General features: G+C 46.0%; 1 protein-coding gene across 2 annotated transcripts in view; it reads right to left on the bottom strand.

Moving 5' to 3' along the window:
• LOC137427339 (uncharacterized) overlaps positions 1–18,826 on the bottom strand; it is a 34,069-nt gene extending 15,243 nt beyond the window's left edge. The window contains exons 1-3 of one of the 2 annotated variants that reach the window (XM_078777143.1): positions 18,716–18,826; positions 7,479–7,673; positions 5,477–5,587 (exon numbers count right to left, since the gene is read on the bottom strand). In XM_078777143.1, coding sequence (XP_078633269.1) covers positions 5,477–5,587; positions 7,479–7,662 — 295 coding nt within the window. In that variant the 5' untranslated portion in view covers positions 7,663–7,673; positions 18,716–18,826. Of the gene's footprint in view, positions 1–5,476; positions 5,588–7,478; positions 7,735–18,715 lie in introns of both variants that reach the window. The other variant, XM_078777142.1, reaches the window with a different exon arrangement.
• Between the last annotated feature and the right edge of the window lie 3,146 nt (positions 18,827–21,972).

Here is a 21,972-nt window from a genome sequence, read left to right as displayed (position 1 = left end):
GCGGGGTTGTATCAAAACAGGGTTGTATCAAAGCAGGGTTGTATCAAAGCAGGGTTGTATCAAAGCAGGGTTGTATCAAAGCAGGGTTGTATCAAAGCAGGGTTGTATCAAAGCAGGGTTGTATCAAAGCAGGGTTGTATCAAAGCAGGGTTGTATCAAAGCAGGGTTGTATCAAAGCAGGGTTGTATCAAAGCAGGGTTGTATCAAAGCAGGGTTGTATCAAAGCAGGGTTGTATCAAAGCAGGGTTGTATCAAAGCAGGGTTGTATCAAAGCAGGGTTGTATCAACGCGTGTCCAATGAAAGCGAGGTTGTATAAAAGGGAAGCGAGGTTGTATAAAAGGGAAGCGAGGTTGTATAAAAGGAAAGCGAGGTTGTATAAAAGGAAAGCGAGGTTGCATCAAAGGAAAGCGAGGTTGCATCAAAGGAAAGCGAGGTTGCATCAAAGGAAAGCGAGGTTGCATCAAAGGAAAGCAAGGTTGCATCAAAGGAAAGCGAGGTTGCATCAAAGGAAAGCGAGGTTGCATCAAAGGAAAGCGAGGTTGCATCAAAGGAAAGCGAGGTTGCATCAAAGCGAGGTTGCATCAAAGCGAGGTTGCATCAAAGTGAGGTTGCATCAAAGCGAGGTTGCATCAAAGCGAGGTTGCATCAAAGCAAGGTTGCATCAAAGCGAGGTTGCATCAAAGCGAGGTTGCATCACAGCGAGGTTGCATCAAAGCGAGGTTGCATCAAAGCGAGGTTGCATCAAAGCGAGGTTGCATCAAAGCGAGGTTGCATCAAAGCGAGGTTGGATCAAAGCGAGGTTGGATCAAGGCATGTCCAATGAAAGTGGGGTTGTTGCAAAGCGGGGTTGTATCAAATTCCTAGTCTGTCTTGCATGTTTATTCGTCCGTGGGTTCTCGGAATAAACCCCAGTCACGTCCGTCCGTACAGGTAAGGACCTCGCTGCCCTCCACTACCACCCCCCCCCCCCCCCCCCCCCACCCCGCGCGTGAGGTACCGCCATAGTTTGGGTGTACGCCTCGGAGTTAAAGCTCGTTTGGTCATCTGTCGCCCTGAGGTCTTCACTGCAGGATAGACACACGACAATAAAGGCCACCTCAAGGCGAAGAACGCTCTTTTTCCGATTTTAGATTTTTTTTGCTAATTATGCGACGGCAGGCCAATTAAAAAAGTGCTGACTCGGCATTTTCTTTTTAAATTAATATTGTGATTCCATGAATTTTGTATCGCCCAACCATAGTCAGATGAACTTGAAACTTTGACCAATTAAAGTAAGTCACTTGAATGAATGCATACCCTAAATATGATGTCATCGGTCATGTGACATGGAAGCCATATTGGATTTTATTTTAAAACCTTTAAAATGCATCTGTGCCTTCATTTTTCGATGGATTTAGTTGAAACTTTGACCACTTAAAGTATGCCACTTTATTGGATGCATATCCGAAATGTTACGGTGATGAAATATGATGTAATGTCTCGAGCTGAATGAAGACAATCCGAGCGAAGGGACGACCTTGAAAGAGAGCTTATATAAACTGTATCCATTCGGTGCGCAATCGGGTGGCACTCTGTATCCCAGTGCTCTAGACTACTGAGATTTAACAGGTACGTAAATGCCTCCTTGCAGGAAACTAGAAGGAGATGTATGCATGATTGCTTTCTTTGTAGAACTAATAACTTGCATTATTTGTGTTGTAGGATGAGTAGAGATATAGTCCAATAAAACCTCATTTCTTGGAAGAGTCTGAGTTTTATTTCACAACAATTTATTGAACTACATCTCGACATTACAAGCCATGGAGAAGCTGAGTAAGCTGGAAAGATTCAACAGCAACCAACATGCCAGCGATGCCTCGAGCCAATGGACATATTGGGAACGAGCTCTTGGACACCAGATGTTGACTGTTCCCGACTTATCGGACACGCAGAATTCAACCATTCTCCACTGTAATGTGTCGAACACGGTCTATGATTATTTCACTCATTGTGAGATAGTTGCAGGAGAAGTACATGGAGAAGAGGAAGAAGTTGTTTCTTGGGTTTGTTGATCTGGAGAAAGCATTCGATAGGGTTCCACGCGAAGTATTGACATGGGCATTGAGGAAGTTAAGAGTGTAGGAATGGTTGATCAGAGTAGTGATGGCAATGTACAAAAGAGCGCGCACAGCTGTAAGGACGAAGGACGGGAACAGTGGTGAGTTTGAGGTGAAGGTGGGAGTGCATCAAGGGTCGGTACTAAGTCCACTACTATTTCTAGCTGTGATGGAGGTGCTGGCTCAGAACGTAAAGGAGGGTTTACCGTGGGAGTTGTTGTATGCAGATGATCTGGTGTTGATTGCGGAAAGTACGGATGGACTGAAGGAAAAGATGAACAAGTGGAAGGAAAGTATGGAGACAAAAGGTCTGAAGGTGAATATTGGAAAGACGAAGGTGATGGCGAGTGGTAAACCATGTGGTGAGGTGGAAAGAACTGGGAAGTGGCCATGTGCTGTGTGCAGGAAGGGTGTCGGAGTGTACTCCATTCAATGTACAATGTGCGCTGAGTGGGTTCATCAAAAATGCAGTGGTCTGAGAGGGTCATTAACCAATGTGGCAGCTACATTCAAATGTAAGGTGTGCACAGAGGGAGCTGCAGATGGAGGAAATGCCGAGTTGTATCTTGGAGACGGCGTGAAGCTGGAAGGTGTGAAAACATTTTGCTACCTCGGAGACCTGCTGAATCGAGAAGGTGGATCAGACTCGGCAATGGTTGCTAGAGTGAGATGTGCATGTAAGACGTTTCGGGAACTGAGTGGCGTGCTGATCAGGAGGGGAGTGCCGTTGAAGCTGAAGGGAAAGATGTATGCTGCATGTGTGAGAAGTGTTATGATTTATGGGAGCGAGACATGGGTAATGAACGTAGAGCAGCAACGAAGGCTGGAAAGGGTGGAAATGCGAATGGTTCGGTGGATGTGCGGAGTATCGTTGAGAGAGAGGAAGACAAATGATGAATTGCGAAAGATGATGGGAATAGAGCCTGTGATTGATGCTGTGAAGAGGAACAGGTTGAGATGGTTTGGTCATGTGTTGAGGAAGGATGAAAGTGATTGGTTGAGAAGAGTGATGGAAATGAATGTGGGAGGAAGTAGAGGACGGGGAAGACTGAGAAAGACTTGGCTAAAGATTGTGGAAGAAGAAATGCGGGCAAGGGGGTTAACAAGGAGAGATGCAGAAAATAGGGCAAGATGGAGAAGATTGTCATTGGGACCGCAAGGCTAGCCCCCGCTCTAGCAGGGAAAATGGCCTTAAAATGCATGTTGTTGTTGTTGTTGTGAGACATATGAGACGGCCATAGAAAATTTGCATGCACTCTAAGTGAAACCGAAGAGTCCGATATATGCCCGGCATCTTCTGGCCCTAAGGCAGCACAGCAAAGACTGTGGGCTGCCTGATCGGACGGCCGTCGAGGTCATCGACGATTTCATGCCGGAAGCTTTCATAACAGGAATTCTGTCGCTGGCCATTCATCAGTGCTTGCTGGAGACAGAGACTGCGTCTTTACAATTCGCATATGACCAAGCCCGGGCACTTCAACTAGCCGAGGTTAGATCCGAAACTTACAGGAGACCCTACATGATGGCTAATGCATCTGTTGTCGCGAAGCACCCGGAGGCCGACATCTCCGTGGAGAGTGCTTCCACGCGAGCTGACACCCGCTGGGATGAATCGCTAGTCATGAGCTCGGATGCAGAGGAGAACGAACTTATAACTGCTGATGCTGTGGCTCCTGCAAGGACGATGGCAAAATGTTACTTTTGCAGCAATAGGCGACATCTGAGGTCCCTTTGTCCGGCGAGAGACGCGCTGTGCAATAATTGTGGCGGGAAGGGCCATTATGCTAAAGTCTGCTGATCGAGCAAAGCCAAGCGGGTGACTCTGGCGGGGGCCTTCATGTCAAGAACCGACCCGCTCACCACATCTGCTCCTCGCGGGCAAGCCAAGCAGAACGCCCCGTCGCATTCTTTTCGAGGACTTTGTCTGATAGCGAACGGCGCTATTCAGCAATAGAAAAGGAGGAGTACACTGTCGTAGAAGCTGTTAGACGGTGGCGTCACTTTCTCCTTGGAAAGCATTTTCAACTGATTACCAACCAAGTCAGTGGCTTTTATGTACAACGCACGACATTCTCAAAAGATCAAGAATGACAAAATAGCTCGCTGGCGCATATAATTGGCAGACTTCAGATTCAAGATCATGTATTGACCAGGGCGGGATAATGTGGCACCCGATGCACTATCTCGGCCTGTCTGTGCTGGCATGACCTCAGAAGACTTACGTGGGATCCATGAATCATTGTGTCATCCGGGTGTCACCAGGTTAGCTCACTTCGTACGACGTAGGAATCTGCCCTTTTCCATCGAAGATGTCCGGCGACTTTGTCGGTCGTGTCCTGCATGCGCCGAAGTCAAGCCGAGATTCTATAGAGCTCCCATGGGGACTTTGATCCACGTAGGACAACCTTTGGGAGCGACTGCATGTGGACTTTAAGGGGCCGCTGCCAGGCTTGGCCCGCGACGATACATTCTTACAACTGCCGACGAGTACTCACAATTCCTGTTCGCATACCCCTGTGCTGATGTGTCATCCACGACAGTTATACGCCATCTTCAGCAGCTGTTTCTCACGTTTGGCTACCCCGAACCTTTATTATGTTCAATTATCAGTCATTTTGTTCTATTATAATGGTCATGATGTACTTTTATCACCATCATTGTTATCATTTTGGACCATTGTCATTCGGTGCCATTATAATTGTCATTATCTACCATTATCATTATAAGCCTCATATTGGCTTGATGGTTAATGTGGATGGTTTAAGATCTTCGGGTGTTGAGTTTGAGCCCCTGTTCTGCCGTTAAACAACACCAGGTGGGTTGACTCAGTGCCAAAGAATACCAGAGTTTGTCGAACTTCATAACAGGCACCATGTTGTTACCTACCCAATGTTTCACTTGAGTGTTCCATTAATTACATGCTATTATCTATTGTAACGTACCTATGAGACCTTTAAGATCCCTTTGGCATTTACAGACCTTTTAAACCCTCAGACCCCTAAGATGCTTTAGACCTTCACAAACCTTTGATTTTAGACCCTTCAGACATTCAAACCATTCAGACCTTTGACTTTAGACTCTAAGACCAAAGACATTTTTGACACTTTCTGAGATAGATGAGAAATCAATAGGTGTGCAATTAAAGCTCAATCAGAATTGCCGATAGTACAAATTTAGGAAAATAGGATACAACAAGGTATATTATTGTTGTTTAAAATATCTTACTTCGATATGAAGGGGATAATTGATGTTTGAGAAATTGATTTACCATATTTTTATTCTTAAAGCAATTAAATCATAACGTAGTGGTTTTTTTTCCTTAACACCAGAATTCATCATCAAACTGTTCGAATCAAAATGTATAGACATTGACAAAAACCTTCATGAGGATGGTTCTTGAAAAAAGAAGCTTCAGCATCATTTGGTTCTGGTCGGTCCAGATGAACATCAATGTCGTGCTCAGGTTTCACTTCCACTTTCACAAATAAATCTGGAAAAAGTAACTTTTATTAAATGCAGGCATCTTGTGTCACATGCATAGCTGGTTCCACATTCTTAAAATAAATAAATAAATATTGCATTAAATCGTTGATTGGAGGTCTTCCTTGAAGAGAGAAAATAAAACACTTTACCACGGGCATAGCATAGTATCAAAACATTACGATATCAAAGCATTATGTTCTGTCCAAACTGCCTCTATCACGAAATGCTTCCTATCTGATCACAACTTCAGAAAGAATTATACCACCACCCAAAATCACAACCAACAAAATAGAGAAGGTAAGAAAAATGTAAAAGTGAAATAGAGAACGTTTTCTCCACCAAACTGCTTTTATTGTCAAATTACAAACAATAACATATCACGTGCCTTCGATACGGTCTGGCACCCCGCTCTACTCACCAAACTCTCCTCCTATGGTATCCATGGAAATCTCCACGCATGGCTTGCGGACTTCCTCTCTGGTCATAGTCAACATGTGGGCCTGAATGGTTTTCTCTCATCTCCCCTTCCTGTTCAGGCTGGATTGACCCAAGGCAGTGTGCTGGACCCAGTCCCATTCTTTATCAATAATATCTCTGACTCTTTGGAAAATCCTCTTCATTCCTTTGCTGATGACTCCACCCTCTGCCATGAATCCCTCATTCTTCAGAGAGACACGTCGAAGCCTCTTCCCTCTCTTCAGACCTTGTTAGAATCACAAGCAACTCAACTACGTGGAATATTTCTTTCCATTCTGACAAATCTCACACTCTCACTCTTTCTGTCCAAAAAGACCATCTGGCAAACCCTACAATCTCCTTCCTTAACAATCCTCATGAAGAAGTTCAGTCACTGAAACTTTTGGGTTTCACTATCAGCAATGATCTTTCTTTGGGAACGACAATGCTGAGTTGGCCTTCAAAGCAAGAATGGGCATCCTCAATTGTGCTCCATCCTTCCTTCGCACACATGAACTGTTATCCAGCAACAAGGCCTTCATCAAGACCTTGACGGAGTACTGCTCTCCCCAATAGGCTGGCACCCTGCCTCACACCATCCTCAGCTGGAAGCTGCAGAATCCAAGGCCTCAAGATAGTTGAAATCCCAAGCGATGAAGCCGAGTCAATGAGTTGATCACATACACTTCACAGATAAGTTAGTGGTGTCTCTTTCTTATCCTGTCTCCTTTCTGGTCTGCTATTTCCCTGCTTTGACCTCCACCTGCCCCCAAAGGTTTCTACAGTTCTGCAGGGAACACACCCACCAGCACACCTCTTCTGGCGAAACTCCCAAATGCCAGAAAAACTGCTCACCTCCACTCTCATTATTCATTTTTACCACCTGTGGAAACAACTTCCACATTCTTTTCAATCTCATTCTTCCTTCCAAATCTTCCAGACAGCTGTTCATCACCTTCTCAGATCAATCTCCATCCATTACAAAGCACTCCCTTTTGCCAGGTCATTGTGATTTTCCCCCCTCTCATCACAGCTTTTCACCTCACTCTTTTTCTCACTTCTTACTTTTTCACCTCTTCCTCTTTCACCTCACTCTCTCATCTCTTTCTCTTTCTTTTTCACCTCTTTACATTTCTCACCTGACCTCTTTTCGTTGTTTGGTGGTTGGTTTGTTGCCTTTGTGTTTTGTCACCACTTTCTCATTCCACTTCTTCTTGTGTTTCCTTCAACTTGTGTGCAGCTTCTTCACCCCCATGTGTCCTCCTCCCCTCCCCTTCATCTCAGTCTCACATCATCTCTGCTACTGTTGTTTCCTCTTTCCATTTTATTGCCTTTCATTCTGCTCCAGCCCTTCCTTACACTCTATCAAGTACACAAAAAAGAAAACTGGGCACTAAACAAACACAGATCCCATCAGAAGTGAGGCACATCACACAACTCACCATTCAGCTGGTCACTTTGCTCCTCTTCCAGACCAAAGGAGTTCACATCCTCTGTTTTTATCTGCAGAATCTCAGGAAATCCTTCCAGCTCCTCAACCTTCACTCCACTCTCGAGCACAGTCAGCTGTTCCAATTCCAGTTGCGGGCTACAGGAATCCTCCCAACAGCCATCTTGAGCGTACATGGTGGGTGAACCTTTAGAGGCAAAAAGACATACCAGTCTTCCTGATGTGTGCTCCGCTCTGATTACCTTGATCTGAAAAGCACATACATGTGAAGTACCTCTGTAATTGAGGCCTTATCCTCTGTTTAAATCCATTACAGCCCTTTAAACTTTCACCACACACACACACACACGCACCCGTGACATCCCCAAAAGGAAATTGTACATGTTGCAGGTTTTTAAGACAATACTGTAATTATACAGTTGGACACTGACATTTCCTGGGGACACATTCCTTGAAAATACCAAAAAAGTCAGAACTGCGAATGTGGGGGCATTGTTTCAATGTTATTAGGGGGGGAGGGGGGGAATCAGTACCATTGGAGCCATTGTAAACCTGGCCCTGGAGACCAGGTGGGTATTTCTGTCAAGCATTCCTCCCTTCTGTTTGTCAATCAATCAGAATTGACAGGAAAGCGATGACAAGTCAGAGTTACCGTGCATAAAACGTGCAACCGAGATAAACGGGTAAAACGGGTAAAAACGTGCAACCGAGATCACTTGTACTTGCATCGTTGAACATAACTTTGAAAGTTCTAAACGTTCCCTGATATGTAAACTATACATCTTCTGGCACACGTATGACAATTGGAATACAATTGAAATTCAGCATTGATTGTTTTTAAGACCTTCACTCTTTCATTCCTCTTTTCTCCCGCCTCTGGAACAAACTCCCTCACTCTCTTCAATCCCTCTCCTCCCTCCAGGTCTTCAAAACAGCTGTTCACCACCATCTCTTTTCTTCCCCCATCCAAAACCTTGATATTTTCTACCCCTGTTAATACACCAAATATCCACCTTTTTCAAATTCCGTTTTCTTTTCTAAAGATGCGAATCGTGTGCATTTGTTTATACCGTGTACCCCGCACAGCCCTCTTCCTGATGTCCCTGTTCTCTAATATTGTTGTGCTTCCCTCTCTCTCCCTCTCTCTCTCTCCTCATCCCTCTCTCGTCTCCGGCTCCCTTTCTTATCGGTTCTATGTAGAAGCTCTCAAACGAGCCGAGACATCGTATGCAAAAACAAAACAAACTAGAACTGCCACTTTATAACTGCTGGTTATAAACCCCTTTCACACACAAACACACACATCCCATGACACACAGAGACAGAGACAGAGACACACAGAGACACAGACACAGACAGAGACAGAGACAGAGACAGAGACAGAGACAGAGACCACGAGACAGAGACCACGAGACAGAGACCACGAGACAGAGACCACGAGACACACACCACGAGACACACACCACGAGACACACACCACGAGACACACACCACGAGACACACACCACGAGACACACACCACGAGACACACACCACGAGACACACACCACGAGACACACACCACGAGACACACACCACGAGACACACACCACGAGACACACACCACGAGACACACACCACGAGACACACACCACGAGACACACACCACGAGACACACACCACGAGACACACACCACGAGACACACACCACGAGACACACACCACGAGACACACACCACGAGACACACACCACGAGACACACACCACGAGACACACACCACGAGACACACACCACGAGACACACACCACGAGACACACACCACGAGACACACACCACGAGACACACACCACGAGACACACACCACGAGACACACACCACGAGACACACACCACGAGACACACACCACGAGACACACACCACGAGACACACACCACGAGACACACACCACGAGACACACACCACGAGACACACACCACGAGACACACACCACGAGACACACACACCGAGACACACACACCGAGACACACACACCGAGACACACACACCGAGACACACACACCGAGACACACACACCGAGACACACACACCGAGACACACACACCGAGACACACACACCGAGACACACACACCGAGACACACACACCGAGACACACACACCGAGACACACACACCGAGACACACACACCGAGACACACACACCGAGACACACACACCGAGACACACACACCGAGACACACACACCGAGACACACACACCGAGAGACACACACCGAGAGACACACGCCCTGGCACACCTCCCATGTAGATCAAATTTGTGCAGCCTCTCTCTAATGGTAGACTCGTGCACTTTGACATCAACAGTGGCAAGAGCTACCTGTAGGTCCCGTGATGACATTCTAGGGTTCTTAGAGACTTCTTTCAGCATCTTGCGGTCTGCTCTCGGGCTGAACTTGCTGGGGCGGCCTGGCCTGAACAAGTTGGCAGTTGTTTGGAATCTTCTCCACTTGTCGATGATCTTCCGGAGTCGAATGATTGATTTCAAATTGTTTGGAGATCTTTTTGAATCCCTTCCCAGACTCGTAGGCATCTGTAACCTTCTTTCTGAAGGCCTCAGAGAGCTATTTTTATCTCGGCATGGTGATGCCGCACACTTCAACAACAAAGAGCAAACCAAACTAAATGTCTGAGGTTTAAATAAGACAGGTTCCTCCAAGATCCTCTCTCACGATGTTCTCATCATTTGCACCTGAGCTGGTGCACCTGATTCTAATTTTAGGTATTTGAAGTAGTGATAAATGTAAGGGTGTACTTAATTTTTCCACATGCGAAATTTGCATTTATGTTTATTTAAATTATACAATGGACGACAAAATGTAAATGTTTCATGATATTTGTTACATTATATTACCTTTATCTATGAATGTTGTTGAAATGAAGATCAAAGAGCTGTAAGTTGAAACGTGTTGAACAAGCGTTACGCCGAGGTCCCCCGTCGGTGAAGTGATGCGAGTTGACAAAGTGGAAGACGCAAGGTGGCCATAATGGATTTTGACATGGCGACCCAATTTTCAATAGCGTTCTCCCTTATGTGTAGATACACCCACACACCAGATTAGAAGTTGGTACTTCGCTTATTTTTCAAGATATTTTGCTCACAAGGTTCAGACATACATGGCGGCGGCCATCTTGGATTTTGACGTGGCGATCGAATTTTCAATAGCGTTCTTCCTTATGCATAGATACACCCACACACCACATTAGAAGTTAGCAGTTCGTTTATTTTTAAAGATATTTCGCTCAGAAGGTTTAGAGATATATGTATATATATATGGTGGCGGCCATCTTGGATTTTGACGTGGCGACCAAATTTTAAATAGCCTTATTCCGTATGCCTAGATACACCCACACACCAGATTAGAAGTTGGTACTTCGCTTATTTTACAAGATATTCCGCTCACAAGGTTCAGACATATATATATATATATATGTTGGCGGCCATCTTGGATTTTGACGTGGCGACCCAATCTTCAATAGCGTTCTTCCTTATGCCGAGATACACCGACACAGCAGATTAGAAGTTGGTACTTCTCTTATTTTTCAAGATATTTCGCTCACAAGGTTCAGACATATATATGGTGGCGGCCATCTTGGATTTTGACGTGGCGACCCAATTTTCAATAGCGTTCTTCCTTATGCATAGATACACCCACACACCACATCAGAAGTTAGTAGTTCGTTTATTTTTAAAGATATTTCGCTCAGAAGGTTCAGACATATATATATATATATATATATATGGTGGCGGCCATCTTGGATTTTGACGTGGCGACCCAATTTTCAACAGCATTCTTCCGTATGCCTAGATACACCCACATACCAGATTAGAAGTTGGTACTTCGCTTATTTTTCAAGATATTCATCTCACAAGGTTCAGACATACACGGCGGTGGCCATCTTGGATTTTGACGTGGCGACCCAATTTTCAATAGCGTTCTTCCTTATGCCGAGATACACCCACACACCAGATTAGAAGTTGGTACTTCGCTTATTTTTCAAGATATTCCGCTCACAAGGTTCAGACGTACAAGGCGGCGGCCATCAAGGATTTTGACGTGGCGACCTAATTTTCAATAGGGTTCTTCCATATGCGTAGTTGCAGCCACACACCAAATTAGAATTTGGTCCTTCGCTTACACATGCACGCACGCACGGACACACGGGAAAAACATAGTCCCCCTTTCGCTCCGCAGTGCGACGTGAGACAACTAGGTCCCCCGTCGGTGAAGTGATGTGAGTTGACAAAGTGGAAGAAACAAGGCGGCCATCTTGGATTTTGACGTGGCGACCCAATTTTCAATAGCGTTCTTCCTTATGCCGAGATACACCCACACACCAGATTAGAAGTTGGTACTTCGCTTATTTTTCAAGATATTCTGCTCACAAGGTTCAGACATACATGACGGCGGCCATCTTGGATTTAGACGTGGCGACCCAATTTTCAATAGCGTTCTTCCTTATGCGTAGATACACCCACACACCACATTATAAGTTAGTAGTTCGTTTATTTTTAAAGATATTTCGCTCAGAAGGTTCAGACATATGTATATATATATATATATATATATATATATATATATATATATATATATATATATATATATATATATATATATATATATATATGGTGGCGGCCATCTTGAATTTTGACGTGGAGACACAATTTTCAATAGCATTCTTCCGTATGCCTAGATACACCCACATACCAGATTAGAAGTTGGTTCTTCGCTTATTTTTCCAAGATATTCCGCTCACAAGGTTCAGACATACATGGCGTCAGACATACATGGCGGCGGCCATCTTGGATTTTGACGTGGCGACCTAATTTTCAATGGGGTTCTTCCATATGCGTAGTTGCAGCCACACACCAAATTAGAATTTGGTCCTTCGCTTACACATGCACGCACGCACGTCCGCACGCACAGACACGGGAAAAACATAGTCCCCCTTTCGCTCCGCAGTGCGACGTGGGACAACTAGGTCCCCCATCGGTGAAGTGATGTGAGTTGTCAAAGTGGAAGAAACAAGGCGGCCATCTTGGATTTTGACGTGGCGACCCAATTTTCAATAGCGTTCTTCCTTATGCCGAGATACACCCACACACCAGATTAGAAGTTGGTACTTCGCTTATTTTTCAAGATATTCCGCTCACAAGGTTCAGACATATATATGGTGGTGGCCATCTTGGATTTTGACATGGCGACCCAATTTTCAATAGCGTTCTTCCTTATGCCGAGATACACCCACACACCAGATTAGAAGTTGGTACTTCGCTTATTTTTCAAGATATTCCGCTCACAAGGTTCAGACATATATATGGTGGTGGCCATCTTGGATTTTGACGTGGCGACCCAATTTTCAATAGCGTTCTTCCTTACGCCTTGATACAACCACACACCAGATGAGAAGTTGGTACTTCGCTTATTTTTCAAGATATTCCGCTCACAATGTTCAGACGTACATGGCGGCGGCCATCTTGGATTTTGACGTGGCGACCCAATTTTCAATAGCGTTGAAAACACACCGAGATACACCCACACATCTTGGATTTTGACGTGGCGACCTAATTTTCAATAGGGTTCTTCCATATGCCGAGTTGCACCCACACACCGAATTAGAATTCGGTCCTTCGCTTACACATGCACACACGCACGCACGTCCGCACGCACGCACGCACGCACACACAGACGGAGGGGAAAACCATAGTCCCCCTTTCGCTCCGCGGTGCGATGGGGGACAAAAAGTCAAAACTTCACGTGGGGTGTACTTACTTTTTCACGTGACTGTATATATACATACATATTGTTACGGACACGACTTTGATGTTATGGTGGGCCGAGCGGAATGGCCGCCGTGTTCGCACAAGTTACCCGATTACACTCGAACGTTGGCCGAATCGCGCTACGCTAGATCAATGAAGGAAAGGACACAACGGCTGGGTTAAATGACACGACACCAGGGGTACAGTTCTCAAGACCTCCGGAGGAGGTTATAATATGGGTTTGCAGAATGTTTAGATTACACGGACAAGAGGAACAGCACAGAAAGGTGGGCACTTAGACATGGTCTTATCTTATTCCCGACAGACCACAGACAAACGGGACAAGACGGACTCACACAGGGATTGATGGCAAGGAGGGGCAGGCAGTCGATGGCTCAAGGTGCACCTTGGCTCAGGGGCAGAATCGACTCGGTCCGGTCCAAAGAGGCGGGAGGTATCCAGCGCTTGGAGGTGGCGACTTCTCTCTCCAAGCTGGGGGCGCATCTTACGTCACCTCCGGTAAGTGGCTGCGTATATCCAGCGGGGAGTGACACGCCCTCGGCTCGTTAGCTCCGCCCCAGATGGAATCGGCCCGCCGCTTCTTATTGGGTGCGGGGGGTTACCGGGCTCCGCCCTTGACGAGGAGCTGACAGTCAGCCCCTTCGTGGTAACCCCGTCGGAGCACATGGGCAATGGCGGCTAACCAAGCCGGAGTGAGGACGCCCACTCGCCGCGCCGCCGCCGCGCCGCCCCCGCTGTTGTTGTAGTTGTTGTTGTTGTTGTTGTAGTTCCATGAGGAAGAGATGCGGGGAGGTATTGGGAGGTCCTAAACTTGCTAACGGTGCCATACAATCACATTCTGGTGCAACGAAGAGTCAGAATTAATGGAAACGAGTCCTTAACTGACATAGACTAAGAATAACTAGCAAGATGTCCTATAGTTGTCTACGTGAGATGCGGTGAACCTGGGTACGACATTTAATGGGGGAAAAAGGGGAAGGTCGGTTCTACAGAGTGTTGTTTACAGACAATGGGACTAGGGAATGGGGGATTGGGGATAGTTGGGGAGTATTGGGGAAATAGGGGAATATTTACAAGCGGATATGGATGGAGGCCAAATCCCATATCCGCAACAATATATATACACGAACGAGGGTCAGTCAATAAGTAACCTTAAAATGGCGATATAAATTATATAATGTAATGTGTGTAGTTGCAGACGACATATGTTATCTATGGGAAAGGGTCATGTTTTGCCTGTTTTCGATTTGGCTACATTGAGGGTTTGACGTCAGTCGAGCAGTTCCAAGATGGTAGCTCCCTTAGAAGGATGCACCAGGGAGGAGCAACGTTTAGTCATCCGTTTCTTGGGAAGTGAGGTGTAAATCAAAGTGAAATCCATCGCAGATTGAAGATGCAATATGGTGACGCAAGTTTATCGCTGCAGCAGGTGTACGCCTGGGACAGGAAGTTTAAAAGTGGAGTGTCCAGTGTGGCAGATGTTGCTCGCTCGGGCCGGTCTCACACAGCCGACACACCAGAAATGGTTGCAGGAGTTGAGCGTGTGCTCAGGGAAAACCGTCACATTACGCTGGATGAAGTGGTCTCCAAATTGAACAAGCGTTATGCCTAGGTCCCCCGTCGGTGAAGTGATGTGAGTTGACAAAGTGGAAGACGCAGAAAACATGCTATGATATAATATTTCGCTCACAAGGTTCAGACATACATGGAGGCGGCCATCTTGGATTTCGACGTGGCGACCCAATTTTCAATAGCGTTCTTCCTTATGCCTAGATACACCCACACACCAGAATAGAAGTTGGTACTTCGCTTATTTCTCAAGATATTCCGCTCACAAGGTTCAGACATACATGGCGGTGGCCATCTTGGATTTTGACGTGGCGACCCAATTTTCAATAGCGTTCTTCCTTGTGCCGAGATACACCCAAACACCAGGTTAGAAGTTGGTACTTTGCTTATTTTTCAAGATATTTCACTCACAATGTTCAGACATATATATGGTGGCGGCCATCTTGGATTTTGACGTGGCGACCCAATTTACAATAGCGTTCTTCCTTATGCCGAGATACACCCACACACCAAATTAGAAGTTGGTACTTCGCTTATTTTTCAAGATATTCATCTCACATCAGACACACATGGCGGCGGTCATCTTGGAATTTGACGTGGCGACCAAATTTCCAATAGCGTTCTTCCTTATGCCGAGATACACCCACACACCAAATTAGAAGTTGGTACTTCGCTTATTTTTCAAGATATTCATCTCACAAGGTTCAGACATACATGGCGGCGGCCATCTTGGATTTTGACGTGGCGACCCAATTTTAAACAGCGTTCTTGCTTGTGCCTAGATACATCCACACACCAGATTAGAAGTTGGTACTTCGCTTATTTTTCAAGATATTCATCTCATAAGGTTCAGACATGCATGGCATCAGACATACATAGCGGCGGCCATCTTGGATTTTGACGTGGATTGCACCCACACACCAAATTTGAATGCGGTCCTTCGCTTACGCATGCACGCACGCACACCCGCACGCACGCAAACACGCACGCACGCACGCACGCACGGAGGGGAAAACCATAGTCCCCCTTTCGCTCCGCTGTGCGACGGGGGACAACAAAAGCCATGAACTGAAAGAACGGCAAGTGGACGTATGTGAAGAACTTCTGTGACGTTATGAAACAGATGGTGACGCTTTCTTCCAGCACATAGTGACTGGGGATGAAAGCTGGGTCCACTACTTTCAGCCAGAAAGGCAAATCGCCAGAGGGCAAGCAAAGAGTGGCGCCATTCAACTTCACCGAAGCCCAAAAAATTCCGCACACAGCCATTCGCTGGAAAAGTGGTGCTGACGTTCTTCTGGGATAGCCGAGGCCCACGAGTCGAGCATTACATGCCCAGAGGGACCACAGGCACCAGTGCATCATACTGTGACCTCCTTAAAAATCATCTGAAACCAGCAATCAGATCAAAACGTCGTGGACTACTCACTCCCGGTGTTTTGCTGCAGCATGACAATGCTCGGCCCCATACTGCCTGCGGTACAGCTGAAACAATCAAGGACCTGCGTTTTCAGTCTTCCTCATCCACCACACTCACCAGTCCTCACCCCTTCGCATTACCACATATTTGGGCCACTTAAAGAGGCACTTGGTGGAACCACTTTCTAATCCGACGAAGAAGTCCAAGAGGCAGTGCACGAATGGCGACACAAGCTGCAAAAATATTATTTTTCTACAGGAATGCAGGGCTTAGCAAAGCGATGGAAAAATGCATTGAACGCAATGGAGATAATTTTAAAAAACAACAGTTGTTACACATGTAACATGTTACACATGTTACACTCGTACATGCAATAAACAAGTTGTGAAAAATATTTTAAGGTTACTTATTGACTGCCCCTCAAATGTATTATTTGCGAAGGTTAACCATAGAGATGGAGAAAAGCTCACCGTGTGCCCAACACCGTCTACACCACTAGATTTAGTGCTCCTCACATGGATGTTTAAAAACCCACATCTCCATAACTCTTCCTCTACTCATGAAGACGTTCAAACCCCAAAACTCCACAACGCTTCCCCAACTGAAAAAGATGTTCAAAATCCCAAATCTCCAAAACTCTTCCTCAACTGACCAATTATTTTTAAAACGCAAAATCTCCACAACTCTTCACCGACTCATGAAGTTGTTGGAACCATGAAATCTCCACAACACTTCCTCTACTCACCAAGATGTTTATACCCGAAATCTCCACAAGTCTTCCTCTACTCACCAAGATGTTTATACCAGAAATCTCCACAGCTCTTCCTCTTCTCACAAAGTTGTTTAAACCACAAAACTCCACAACTCTTCCCCTGACGAAGATGTTTAAAATCCCAAATCTCCACAATCTTCCTCTACTCATGAAGATGTTTAAAACCACAAATCTCCACAATCTTCCTCTACTCACCAAGATGTTTAAAACCTGAAATCCCCACAACTCTTCCTCCACTCATAAAAATGTGTAAAACTCCAAATCTCCACAACTCCACACGAAGATATTTAAAACACGATATCTCCAAAACTCTTCCTCTACTAACGAATATGTTTAAAACCACAACTCATCCCCTACTCATGAAGATGTTTAAAATCCAAATTCTCCACAACAATTCCTCTCCTCACGAAGATGTTTAAAAATCCAAAATCTCAATAACTCTTCCTCTACTCATGAAGATGTTTGAAACCCGAAATGTCCACAACTCTTCCTCTACTCACGATGATGTTTAAAACCCGAAATCTCCACAACTCTTCCTCTACTCACGATGACGTTTAAAACCCGAAATCTCCACAACTCTTCCTCTACTCACGAAGATGTTTAAAACCCCAAATCTCCACAACTCTTCCTCTACTCACGAAAATGTTTAAAACCCAAAATCTCCACAACTCTTCCTCTACTCCGGTAGATGTTTAAAACCCGAAATCTCCACAACTCTTCCTCTAATCACAAAGATGTTTAAAACCCCAAATCTTCACAACTCTTCCTCTACTCACGATGACGTTTAAAACCCGAAATCCCCACAACTCTTCCTCTACTCACGATGACGTTTAAAACCCGAAATCCCCACAACTCTTCCTCTACTCACGATGACGTTTAAAACCCGAAATCTCCACAACTCTTCCTCTACTCACGATGACGTTTAAAACCCGAAATCTCCACAACTCTTCCTCTACTCACGATGACGTTTAAAACCTGAAATCTCCACAACTCTTCCTCTACTCACGATGACGTTTAAAACCCGAAATCTCCACAACTCTTCCTCCACTCACGATGACGTTTAAAACCCGAAATCTCCACAACTCTTCCTCTACTCACGATGACGTTTAAAACCTGAAATCTCCACAACTCTTCCTCTACTCACGAAGATGTTTTAAACCCAAAATCTCCACAACTCTTCCTCTACTCACGATGACGTTTAAAACCCCAAATCTCCACAACTCTTCCTCTACTCACGATGACGTTTAAAACCCCAAATCTCCACAACTCTTCCTCTACTCACGAAGATGTTTAAAACCCCAAATCTCCACAACTCTTCCTCTACTCACTAAGACGTTTAAAACCCCAAATCTTCACAACTCTTCCTCTACTCACGATGACGTTTAAAACCCCAAATCTCCACAACTCTTCCTCTACTCACGATGACGTTTAAAACCCCAAATCTCCACAACTCTTCCTCTACTCACGGAAATGTTTAAAACCCGAATTCTCCACAACTCTTCCTCTACTCACGAAAATGTTTAAAACCCGAATTCTCCACAACTCTTCCTCTACTCACGAAGATGTTTAAAACCCGAATTCTCCACAACTCTTCCTCTACTCACGAAGATGTTTAAAACCCGAATTCTCCACAACTCTTCCTCTACTCACAGTCACCATCCACTTTGTAAAAAGTTTCTGTCGCCGCACATTTCCGGCAAACCAGATCCACGCTTGATCCGCACCAACTTCCTCTTCTTTATTTTACGACGCTTCTCCTCCTCTTTGTAATTCCATGTTACTTCCATGGAATCCCTCTCAATCGTTAACTCACCCCCATCGTGTATTACCAGATCGTAACTTCCATTTTAAAACTTTTATTCACAAAAATATTAAACCCTGAATAAAAACGAGGAGGAAAAAAATGAGGTTCGACATGCCAAGCTGGAGGATGCACCTTTCCCAAGGTTTATTGAAGACCTGGAGAGAAGATTGATTTGTGCTTGAACGTCACTTGAGAGTTGAGAACAACCAAAGGTTGTGGACATGTGGTTGTTGATGAGTGTGGACTTGTGTTTCGTTGTTGTTCGGTCATGAGTGCACTCTGTGACTGCTGGTTTGTATCATTGCTGAGAATGCGGTTGTGCCGCTGATGCAGTGCCCCCTATTGGTTTGTATCATTGCTGAGAATGTGGCTGTGCTGTTGATGCAGTGCCCCCTGTTGGTTTGTATCATTGCTGAGAATGGGGCTGTGCCGCTGATGCAGTGCCCCCTATTGGTTTGTATCATTGCTGAGAATGTGGCTGTGCTGCTGATGCAGTGCCCCCTGTTGGTTTGTATCATTGCTGAGAATGTGGCTGTGCTGCTGATGCAGTGCCCTCTGCTGGTTTGTATCATTGCTGAGAATGTGGCTGTGCTGCTGATACAGTGCCCCCTATTGGTTTGTATCATTGCTGAGAATGCGGTTGTGCCGCTGATGCAGTGCCCCCTATTGGTTTGTATCATTGCTGAGAATGTGGCTGTGCTGTTGATGCAGTGTCCCCTATTGGTTTGTATCATTGCAAAGAATGTGGCTGTGCCGCTGATGCAGTGCCCCCTATTGGTTTGTATCATTGCTGAGAATGTGGCTGTGCTGTTGATGCAGTGTCCCCTATTGGTTTGTATCATTGCTGAGAATGTGGCTGTGCTGCTGATGCAGTGCCCCCTATTGCTTTGTATCATTGCTGAGAATGCGGTTGTGCCGCTGATGCAGTGCCCCCTATTGGTTTGTATCATTGCTGAGAATGTGGCTGTGCTGTTGATGCAGTGCCCCCTATTGGTTTGTATCATTGCTAAGAATGTGGCTGTGCCGCTGATGCAGTGCCCCCTATTGGTTTGTATCATTGCTGAGAATGTGGCTGTGCTGTTGATGCAGTGTCCCCTATTGGTTTGTATCATTGCTGAGAATGTGGCTGTGCTGCTGATGCAGTGCCCCCTATTGGTTTGTATCATTGCTGAGAATGCGGTTGTGCCGCTGATGCAGTGCCCCCTATTGGTTTGTATCATTGCTGAGAATGTGGCTGTGCTGTTGATGCAGTGCCCCCTATTGGTTTGTATCATTGCTGAGAATGTGGCTGTGCCGCTGATGCAGTGTCCCCTATTGGTTTGTATCATTGCTAAGAATGCGGTTGTGCCGCTGATGCAGTGCCCCCTATTGGTTTGTATCATTGCTGAGAATGCGGTTGTGCCGCTGATGCAGTGCCCCCTATTGGTTTGTATCATTGCTAAGAATGCGGTTGTGCCGCTGATGCAGTGTCCCCTATTGGTTTGTATCATTGCTAAGAATGCGGTTGTGCCGCTGATGCAGTGCCCCCTATTGGTTTGTATCATTGCTGAGAATGCGGTTGTGCCGCTGATGCAGTGCCCCCTATTGGTTTGTATCATTGCTGAGAATGTGGCTGTGCCGCTGATGCAGTGCCCCCCTATTGGTTTGTATAATTGCTAAGAATGCGGTTGTGCCGCTGATGCAGTGCCCCCTGTTGGTTTGTATCATTGCTGAGAATGTGGCTGTGCTGTTGATGCAGTGCCCCCTATTGGTTTGTGTCATTGCTGAGAATGTGGCTGTGCCGCTGATGCAGTGCCCCCTGTTGGTTTATATCATTGCTGAGAATGCGGTTGTGCCGCTCATGCAGTGTCCCCTGCTGGTTTGAATCATTGCTGAGAGCGAGGCTGTGCTGTTGATGCAGTGCCCCCTGCATGGTTTGTGTCATTGCTGAGAATGCGGTTGTGCCGCTGATGCAGTGTCCCATGCTGGTTTGTATCATTGCTGAAAATGCGGTTGTGCCGCTGATGCAGTGTCCCATGCTGGTTTGTATCATTGCTGAGAATGCGGTTGTGCTGCTGATGCAGTGGCCCCTGCTGGTTTGTATCATTGCTGAGAATGTGGTTGTGCTGCTGATGCAGTGTCCCCTATTGGTTTGTTTCATTGTTGAGAATGTTGCTGTGCTGTTGATGCAGTGCCCCCTATTGGTTTGTATCATTGCTGAGAGCGAGGCTGTGCTGTTGATGCAGTTCCCCCTGTTGGTTTGTAGCATTGCTGAGAATGCGGTTGTGCCGCTGATGCAGTGTCCCCTGCTGGTTTGTATCATTGCTGAGAGCGAGGCTGTGTTGTTAATGCAGTGCCCCCTGTTGGTTTGTGTCATTGCTGAGAATGGTGCTGTGTCGATGATGCAGTGCCCCCTGTTGGTTTGTGCCATTGCTGAGAGCGAGGCTGTGCCGATGATGCAGTGCCCCCTGTTGGTTTGTGTCATTGCTGAGAGCGAGGCTGTGCCGATGATGCAGTGCCCCCTGTTGGTTTGTATCATTGCTGAGAATGTGGCTGTGCCGAGGATGCAGTGCCCCCTGCTGGTTTGTGTCATTGCTGAGAATGCGGTTGTGCCGCTGATGCAGTGCCCCCTATTGGTTTGTATCATTGCTGAGAGCGAGGCTGTGCTGTTGATGCAGTGCCCCCTGTTGGTTTGTGCCATTGCTGAGAGCGAGGCTGTGCCGATGATGCAGTGCCCCCTGTTGGTTTGTGTCATTGCTGAGAGCGAGGCTGTGCCGATGATGCAGTGCCCCCTGTTGGTTTGTATCATTGCTGAGAATGTGGCTGTGCCGAGGATGCAGTGCCCCCTGCTGGTTTGTGTCATTGCTGAGAATGTGGCTGTGCTGAGGATGCAGTGCCCCCTGTTGGTTTGTATCATTGCTGAGAATGTGGCTGTGCCGATGATGCTGTCCTTCCTTCTGGTTTGTGTCATTGCTGAGAGCGAGGCTGTGCCGATGATGCAGTGCCCCCTGCTGGTTTGTATCATTACGTTGCACTCTCGAGTGAAATGCCAAACAATAGAAAATAAGGGGCATTCAAAAAATCTCGTATGAATATTAGACTACCCTTGTGTTCTTCGGAGGAA

This window comes from Myxine glutinosa, chromosome 5 (assembly GCF_964187855.1).
Source record: "Myxine glutinosa chromosome 5, kmMyxGlut1.1, whole genome shotgun sequence".
Taxonomy (NCBI): Eukaryota; Metazoa; Chordata; class Myxini; order Myxiniformes; family Myxinidae; genus Myxine; species Myxine glutinosa.
The sequence above is the reverse complement of the archived record's forward strand: the minus strand, read 5'-3'. Positions and strand labels throughout refer to the sequence as shown.